This window comes from Mercenaria mercenaria, chromosome 18, assembly GCF_021730395.1.
Source record: "Mercenaria mercenaria strain notata chromosome 18, MADL_Memer_1, whole genome shotgun sequence".
In the NCBI taxonomy this organism is placed as follows: Eukaryota; Metazoa; Mollusca; class Bivalvia; order Venerida; family Veneridae; genus Mercenaria; species Mercenaria mercenaria.
The window spans coordinates 22,459,257-22,469,204 of record NC_069378.1 but is presented as its reverse complement, the minus strand read 5'-3'; the positions used below and the strand labels follow the sequence as shown (position 1 = coordinate 22,469,204).

General features: G+C 36.0%; 1 protein-coding gene across 1 annotated transcript; it reads left to right on the top strand.

Moving 5' to 3' along the window:
• The first annotated feature begins 215 nt into the window (after positions 1-215).
• LOC123538758 (complement C1q-like protein 4) lies at positions 216-8,708 on the top strand. Its single transcript, XM_045323061.2, has 5 exons — positions 216-311; positions 1,149-1,192; positions 3,756-3,925; positions 4,212-4,358; positions 8,538-8,708. The coding sequence occupies exons 2-5, from the start codon at positions 1,153-1,155 to the stop codon at positions 8,643-8,645; spliced, it is 465 nt and encodes a 154-aa protein (XP_045178996.2). The 5' UTR covers positions 216-311; positions 1,149-1,152; the 3' UTR covers positions 8,646-8,708.
• Positions 8,709-9,948: the final 1,240 nt, after the last annotated feature.

The following is a 9,948-nucleotide window of genomic DNA, read 5'->3' as shown; positions in this document are numbered from 1 at the left end:
CGTATGGAAGTGGAGATACATGAAGACCACTTCACCTTTTCCTGCTCAATTTTGTTTTAACCTGCCGTGTTCAAAACTTGAGTTTACTAGTAGCTTCAAAGAAAGGTCAGACAGGAGCAGAGTGAGAGAGAGAGAGAGAAATAAATGAGTAGATGTTTCGACCGATTTATTTATCACGATAAGACCAAATGTCTTCATTGCACCGTGTCTCTTACTTTAGTGACACATACAGATGAAAAGTTGAAACACCTTATCAGTAAACTATCTTAATATAATCGCAGACTTTCATTTAGATCGTACTTCTCTGCCCGGTAAGTTGCAAATTTTGTTTATCATCCGACCTGAATATGCATTGAAACGCTTTGAAATGCGACACGTTTTGAATATCTGCTTTTTTTTAAAGTGATATGTTTGATATCATAACGTTTTAAAATTTGATTTTAGACTTAAACATTGCAGGTTGTTTATTTATGTATTCGTTCGGCAAGGATCACAAAATGAACTATTCGGGCTTGAATCATTTTTCCAAGATGCTATGAATTTGATGAGCTGTAATATTGGGGCAATAATGCGAATTTTCACATGAAGATAACTTTGTTAGTTATGTTAGTAAGATACAGAAGACGCTCCAATTCTAGAAGCTTCTCCGGCTCTTTGCCTGCTCGTACACAATGTTGTAGGTTTATGAGGCGGAACGAGCATATTATACAAGTAAATGCACTAATACATAAATGAGCCGTGCTATGAGAAAAGCAACATAGTGGGTTTGCGACCAGCATGGATCCAGACCAGCCTGCGCATCCGCGCAGTCTGGTCAGGATCCATGCTGTTCGCTAACGGTTTCCCTAATTGCAATAGGCTTTGAAAGCGAACAGCATGGATCCTGACCAGACTGCGCGGATGTTGGTTTTCTCATGGCGCAGCTCAAATGGTTCCCTTCGGTTTCTACAATCAACTTAAGTCCAGGATTTAGTATCCATAGCTTGAAACGTGCATTCCTGCTAGGTCTGCACTTTAGTTCAAGCAAGCGATATTTACAAGACAAACTCAATATTAACAGTTTTCGTGTTTAAGACAGATATGAGAACAGTTTGCAACATATAAGGAAACTTTGAAGAACTATTTTGAGAAAGGTTTATTTGTTTCAGCAATATGTTGGCCATTTTGATCGTTAGTGCTGCTTTAGGACTAGGTTAGTACACTTCTTTCTTTACACAGAAAAAAAGAAAATACTTTAAAGTCCAGAACGAATACTTAGTCATAATCGTTTATCATCAAATGTCGCACCGTTTTACAACATCCATTCTGCTTTATACAATAATATTTTAGATGGACTCTATGACCCTTACGCCTTTTCATCAATGTTTAAACTTAACCCTTATCATGCTGAACACAATTGATTCTGCCTTTGCGACCAGTGCAGATCATGATCAGCCTGCACATATGTACAGTCTCATCATGATCTGCACAGTTCGCCATTCAGTCAGTATCTTTTTGGGATGCATCCCTTTTAACAGTTAATGGCACTGTCCAAATGTTCATTATAGAAATTTAGCAGGGTAAGGGTTAAGACTTATGAACAGCAAATGTTCAAATTCCTTTACCTTCAATTCCAACATATTTATACTTATGGAATTTAATGAGTTGTCTGTGGCCGCAGAATATACATTTGTGCAAAGTTTTAGTTTGACCTATACTAGAGATTAAGAAAATAGAAATTAAATTAATGTAAATTTTATATTTCAAACGATGATGAATACTGGCCAAGATTCGCGTATTATTCGTAGTTCTTTGAATTTTAACGGCTATGCGCTAGTATTTAATCCGGCTTCCCATAATAAGCTTCTTACGTTATTTTCTTCAAAAATATGTAACCGTCATTTTCCGCAGAAATCTAGTAATGATGCATGTTGGACTTATCAATTGTTTATAAGATTCTTAATCAATAATATTAATACGTTGTGTTTCTATTGCACATTTTAGCTATGTTTTTGGTGCTATTATTTCAAAAATGTAGTTTTGAATCTATTCGCCGCTGGATTCATGCGGAACTTGAAACAAAAATCTTACCAAGCGTAAAGCAACATAATATAATATTTGCATAGATAGATGTGCAACAAAGATTTTCTTGTGAAAATTTCTTTTTTTCCCGATAGAATTATACTTTGTCAAGGTATCAACTCGCTGAATTAGCCTATATCACGCTGAACAAGACTGATTATGCCTTTGCGAACAGTGTAGGTCATGATAAGCCTGCAAATCCGTGCAGTCTGATCATCATCTGCACTGTTCACCATTAAGTCGTAAGTACCCCTTTTAACAGTTAATGGTACTGTCCAAATTGAAAGATGGAAAAGTTTATTATTTCTTGCATACCAGACGGGGATTTCCGGTATTTTTACCAGTGCTGGAAAAATCCATCTTACACCCCGGGGTGTAAGATGACTCTCGTGCTGTAAATGACGTACTACGAACTACATGTATGTAGAAGATTTGTAGTAATTTACATTTTATTTAAAAAAAAACGGAATAAAAAATCAATACCTTGACAGTTCCTATTTGTTCCTGATAGTATATTTCTCGATTCAAAACACGTTATTTTATCATAAATTCATAACGTTACGCTGCAACTGATAAAATAAAACCGGAACTAAACATTGTTATTTGTTTTGAAACGTCATGACGTCTTTCCTGTTTACGGACGTTGGTTTCCCGCGCTTTGTTTAAATACACTGCCATAAGAAATAGTTCTAAAAAGAAAGCCGTTCGATTGATTTTATTTTCATTATTATTTCTTGAAATCGGTATGCAAGAAAAAGATTCTGTCACTGGTTTTAGGTACAGATGGAAATATCCGGCTCTCGGGTAACTGTTTAGGCGGTAACTCGGTAGGAACCTCGTTACCGCCTAAACAGTTACCCTCGAGGCCGGATATTACCATCTACAACCAGTGAAAGAATCTTATAAGAAATTTAGCAGGGTAAGTGTTAACTATAACTCATATCTGGATTTTGCAAACTAGAGGAAAAAATCATGAACATTCCTACTGTAGATTAAGTGGATCGGACAGTACTTACGTTTGAACACTTAACCCTTATCTTGCTAAATTTCTATAGTGAACTTGTCTGCACTATTCGCAAAGTCAGAACCATGCTTTCATAGGTTAACAGACCTACAAACGTGTTCAATGATCCTTGTTTCATTGTAGAAAAATGCTCATTCTGCAACAATTAGACAAAGGCGCAAAAAAGTGTGTTAATAGCTTATTGGTCCAGTTTCTTCCATATGCCCTTAAGAATAATATCAAGTCATCGGTGATCTTTACAGTGCGATTCAACTGTCGTCTCTTTAAGATTCCCCGTATACCCCAGGTGTCATAGAATTGATTTTGTAGTGTTAAGACGTTATAGATCTATGTCTGTTTACATGTATACTGTATGTTTATATGACATATTGATGAAACGTCTTGAAAGTATCAAACGAACTCTTCTTGAAACAGAAAAATACATTTTTGTCCACAAATTGTTAAATTAAAAAAAAGGTCAAATTCCTTTAAAAAACTTTTCTGTATAGCATTTAAAGTTCAATTGATTTCATTTATTGACGATTCGGGTGTCAGTATTGCCTTGAAACGACACTCCATTCTCAGCACTAGCTCCTGCAGAGAAAGGATTAAACCTGTAGATCTCATTGCGGCGGGTTATGTACAAGCTTAATAGTGGTTTAATGTAAGCCTGCCACCTTGATTGTTTCAGCTGCTGGTCAGACCAGTGAAGTTGCCTTCTCAGCCGGCTTGACGCATGACCAAACTGTTCTGCACGCAGAGACTATAATCTACGACAAGGTTTATACAAATGTCGGTGGTGGTTACGACGCTACAACTGGCGTCTTTACCTGTCCAACAGCCGGTCTATATACATTCCAGGCAAGCTCACCGTTTGTTTGTAACAATATCTCTGTTTATTTGGATGACTTTTCTATGCCTCTAATGATTATATCATCATTAAAGCTTCTTATATTGACATACCTTTGGCATATAGACCTAACTAGCAGGATAAAACCCAAACGCTTTTACTTTTCGTCAACGGAACTTTAAATTGTTTCCGTGATAATGAAACATAAGACGTTACTTTTAGAAGCAAAACAGTTCCTTTTGGAAGTTTGCACACTCTATGCAACGCATTCACTTTTTCTTTTCTCTTTGTCTATAGTTTCATACGCTAGCTCACCAGGACAAGTCCTCATGGCTAGAGCTGTACAAGAATCAAGAGTATATTGCCTCAATTTACGGACACACAGTTAATGACTTTGCCAGTGGAGGAAACTCTGTAGTTCTTCAACTTACAGTAGGAGATACGGTAAGGTGGAAAACTACACACTAGCAATAGGTTTTCTTGTAATAGAAGCTTAATATCATGATAAGTAAAAGCACACACTTCCGATATAACGATTATTATTAAATACTCGTTTCTATTCCCCGTTAAGTTACACTGGTACCGGAAACGTCAATATTTTTCCATACACTGACGCCTGAATTTCATATCGGGTGCGTGACGTAATTCAGTGTGTGTTGTTGCACTATTATTTTTTCTATTTAGTTCAGTATTGTTAATCCTAATTGAGGCTATTGAACATATTTATGATATTAACATATTTATACGTGTAGATGCGTATGTAATAAAAATGTTATTATCTTTGCATCGGGAAATATGCATTCGTTCTTCAGCGGAAGAATATTGCGTTCCTAAAGTCGCGCAATATTTCCGCTGAAGAACTCGTGCATATTTCCCGATACAAAGCTAATAGCCCATAATTATTAGTTCCAAATATCTAAACATGTTACATAGATGCAATATAAACCATAAATATTATTCAAACTAACTAAGACAAACTGACATTGTAATATAATAATATATTTGGCTTAGCTCTATCAATTTGCTTCTGAACGCATTTTTGTAAATCCAGATTAGATGCAAGATTTGTTCATGTTTATATACTATCCATTCACATCAACGAAGGCCTGTAGCTCTATTGAGATACTTGCATGTTTATTAAGCTATCCTTCTAGATTACTAAAGGTCGGTGGTTCTACCGTCGATTTACATTACTGAATGCCTGTGTGCCTATCAAATATTTGCATGTATATAAGCTTCCCGCCTTGATTTCTAAACATAGAAGTCGGTTCTATTCGTATACTTGTGTGTTAGTGAGCTTTCTATCTCGATTACTAAAGGTCGTCGGTTCTATCCGTATACTTGTGTGTTAGTGAGCTTTCTATCTCGATTACTAAAGGCCGTCGGTTCTATCCGTAAACTTGTGTGTTAGTGAACTTTCTATCTCGATTACTAAAGGCCGTCGGTTCTATCCGTATACTTGTGTGTTAGTGAGCTTTCTATCTCGACTACTAAAGGCCGTCGGTTCTATCCGTAAACTTGTGTGTTAGTAAACTTTCTATCTCGATTACTAAAGGCCGTCGGTTCTATTCGTATACTTATGTGTTAGTAAACTTTCTATATCGATTACTAAAGAACGTCTGTTCTATCCGTATACTTGTGTGTTAGTAAACTTTCTATATCGATTACTAAAGGCCGTCTGTTCTATCCGTATACTTTTGAGTTAGTAAACTTTCTATCTCGATTTCTAAAGGCCGTCGGTTCTATCCGTATACTTGTGTGTTAGTAAACTTTCTATCTCGATTACTAAGGCCGTCGGTTCTATCCGTACACTTGTGTGTTAGTAAACTTTCTATCTCGATTACTAAAGGTCCTTGGTTCTACCCGTATACTTGTGTGTTAGTAAACTTTCTATCTCGATTACTAAAGGCCGTCGGTTCTATCCGTACACTTGTGTGTTAGTAAACTTTCTATCTCGATTACTAAAGGCCGTCGGTTCTATCCGTATACTTGTGTGTTAGTAAACTTTCTATATCGATTACTAAAGGCCGTCTGTTCTATCCGTATACTTGTGTTTTAGTAAACTTTCTATCTCGATTACTAAAGGCCGTCGGTTCTATCCGTATACTTTTGAGTTAGTAAACTTTCTATCTCGATTACTAAAGGCCGTCGGTTCTATCCGTATACTTGTGTATTAGTAAACTTTCTATCTCGATTACTAAGGCCGTCGGTTCTATCCGTACACTTGTGTGTTAGTAAACTTTCTATCTCGATTACTAAAGGTCGTTGGTTCTATCCGTACACTTGTGTGTTAGTAAACTTTCTATCCCGATTACTTAATGCCGTTGGTTCTATCCGTATACTTGTGTGTTAGTAAACTTTCTATCTCGATTACTAAAGGTCGTTGGTTCTAACTTCTACCCATATACTTGTGTGTTAGTAAACTTTCTATCTCGATCACTAAAGGCCGTTGGTTCTATCCATATACTTACAAGTGTGTTAATAAGTTTTCCATCTTAATTACTAAAGGTCGTTGGTTCTACCCATATACTTTTGTGTTAGTAAACTTTCTATCTCGATTACTAAAGGCCGTTGGTTCTATCCATATACTTACAAGTGTGTTAATAAGCTTTCCATCTTAATTTCTAAAGGTCGTTGGTTCTACCCATATACTTACAAGTGTGTTAATAAGCTTACCATATTAATTACTAAAGGTCGTTGGTTCTAACCATAAACTTGTGTGTAAATGATCTTTCCATCTTGACTACTCTAGGTCAATGATTCGTTCCAGATACCTGTTTGTTCAAAAGTTATTCACTGAGGTGGTTATATCTATGACTTGCATGTGTTTAAATGATTACAGAACACCGGTGTTTCTTGTTACGTGAATGTTTCCATTATAAATTTGTACGAAGCGCCTTCTGTACATTTTGATAACCGCCCAATGGTGCCGGTGATACTTGATTTACCTGCACAACAGCGGTGATAAAGCATCGCGTGACACTCATAAATATCACCCTGTACTTAGGCCCGATGTTGGTATTTCTGTTCCTTGTGGAGGGTATTCAAAAGTATCATATTTATAATACAGTTCCTCTTTAGCTGGCTGTAGTGTATGTGAGGAGTTCTATACCACACTAAGTCAGACCTAGATCATTTGAAAGTAACATCAAATTCCAACTTAGCAAGTAAACAAACAGAAATGATGTAAAATGTAAATGCTATTACAAAATGGTATTGTTTAAAGGTAAAATTGTTGTTCCACAACATCACCAATTTGAAAAAAAGAATGTACAACACATAAATTCTAAATACATGTGTGTATATTGCAACGTAAGTGTGTTGTTAAATATGGAATTGGTCTACCTCCAAAGAAAATATAGTGAGAAATGACATTTTTACAAAAAATATCTATGAGTAAGGGCAAAGTTTCGCCGAATGACATACATTCATCTCAGATTATCTTTTACATCTCATTAAACTAATATAGCATTTTGCGTTCCCGGAACGAACAATCTTGACACCGCTTAGATGAAATTTGAGTCTAAACTTAGACTGTTTTACCACATCACCATCGGCATCGGACATTCCAGCTCTAGTTATGCCTTGTTTAACTATAAACTATCACAAAAGTGCGACCGTGCTGTCTCCGATAACAGTTCCAGTTCATCTTGTGGCAACTTTCATGCAATCTTTAAATTTGTGCGAAAGTTTTAAAACTGGAGACCTGTCTCAGATACTGGAGTATTGTCATGGTAAGTTTGAAGACTGAGCTCAATAATGGTGTGTAAAATTTGACCCAATCTATATATACAGTGCGTACTATAGTATATACATTGCCATTTGACCTAAACAGATAATTTAAAAAGTCTAATGCACTGTTAAATGCGATTAATGAACAAAAAGATAAAAGTGTGCTAAAAAGCCAGTCGGTTTAATGCGTATACAAATTTCGTTCAAGTACGGTTGAAATCTTAATTACTTAAAAAGTTTAGACAATTTAGGAGTATTTTTTCTCATTTGATCAGTATTCTAAAAACGAATATGACCAAGACAGAAATTGAGACTTCCTATATTCTGTAGTAATTTATTTTTTTTACCATTTTTTATTTGTTCGTTTACGGTATTGTAAATGTTAAATCATTTTCATACAAATGTTAGATAAATGACAGTGTTAAATCAGTTATATCCACATAATGTTCATTCATATTGAATACGTGCGCATTTGAAATGATTTCTAGTTATAAAGTTTAACAATGGTCTGTCTCGAGCATATTTCAACTCGACGATCACCTCGAGTTCATATAACAAGGTTGCTGTTACTATTATTGGCCGTTGTTTATCAAACTTTATAAATGTGCTTAATTAATGGCCTTAATTTTACAAACAAAATACAACCAACCACCCTGTATTGTTTGTTTTGTGGTACAAAATGTATGTACTATTGTATGAACATGTATTTTTAGTTTAACTGATTATTTTATTTTATTTTATTTTTTTTTTTTTTTGGGGGGGGGGGGGTGTTGGGGGTGGAATGATGAGTTATTATAAAAAATATATTAGAGCAACAAGATATGAATCAAAACTTTCTCTTACATTGTCTCCAACACTTTTGTGTATGGCACCAATGTCTTATATTTCCAGGTATACATTAAAGCTGTGGACAACAGTTATGGTACAGATACCAATCTGTATGGCCAGCCTGACGAGGTCTACTCAACATTTAGTGGCTATCTTATTTCGACATCTTAAACAGAAATGAATGGTTTTACTCAGTGTAAAGAATTTTAATGCAATTATAGTATAATTATATTACTTTTTCTTTAATCTTATTTCAAACGATATTTCAAAATTAGTTTGGGTCGAGCCCGTTTGCGGAAGCGAACATAGCTGTTCGGTGTATATGCGTGCGTACGTGAGTGCGTTCTTCGGATTGGTTTGTTTGTTCGGACTAAAACATGCATGGAACAATCGTTATGTTTACCTCAGTGAGACAGAGTACCATGTGCAAATTCCATATTCCTAAGTCAAAGGCCAAGGTCACAGTTGGAGGTCAAATGCCTTATCAGATCTTGTCCGGCTGCATTGAGGAATCTTGTTTATATTTGGCATGAATGTTTAACCCAAATCCCAAGCTCCTATCTCAAAGATCAATGTCACAGTTATGAAGTTGCATACATAGTTTGCGAGTATATACAATGTACAGTCCGACTGTCAATATTTGACTCTTCAAATCCATATAAAAAGTAATGTAAAAACGGAGAAATCAATGAAAGAGAGATTTAATATTTCTGTCATATTGATAGCCATTTTCTGAGCGTTTCTGCCATATAAGGCAGCCTTTAAAAACGTTTATGCCACCCAAGGCAGCAATTTATCTTCATCTGGTCTAGTTTGGAAGCCTGTACCTTTTTCCAGAAAATACGTGTATAGTTTATATTTGGTGTACATGTGCTCCTGAGGGATGAATGTCTTCGTGTATAACCTAAAATTACTGGAGTGTGATGTTTTAACTCGTCATAATTATTTTAGTAATTGAAATTTCGAGTCCAAAATCATCTAATGATATCTCCATTCAACGTACAACAGACTCGTGAGTATGAAAATGCCCTTGCTTTTATACCATTATCACAACCAAATCACTAAACTACGTATTAACTGGCATGCAAATTTTGGGGTCTGTCATCCAGGCAGTGATCTGTCATCACTGGCGCCGGTTATACGATGTGATGCTGTTCGCTGTTTCCTTAAAGAAGCAAACTAATGCCATAATTGATACAAAAATCAACACGCCAGTGATATGAATAGATCTGCTTGGTAGAGTACAGGAATTCTTCGATTTTTATGCCCCCAAAGGGAGGCATATAGTTTTTGAACCGTCTGTCAGTCTGTCCGCAATGTTCGTGTCCGGTCCATATCTTTGTCATCCATGAATGGATTTTCAAATAACTTGGCATGAATGTGTACCACGGTAAGACGACGTGTCGCGCGCAAGACCCAGGTCCGTAGCTCAAAGGTCAAGGTCACACTTAGACGTTAAAGGTCATTTTTCATG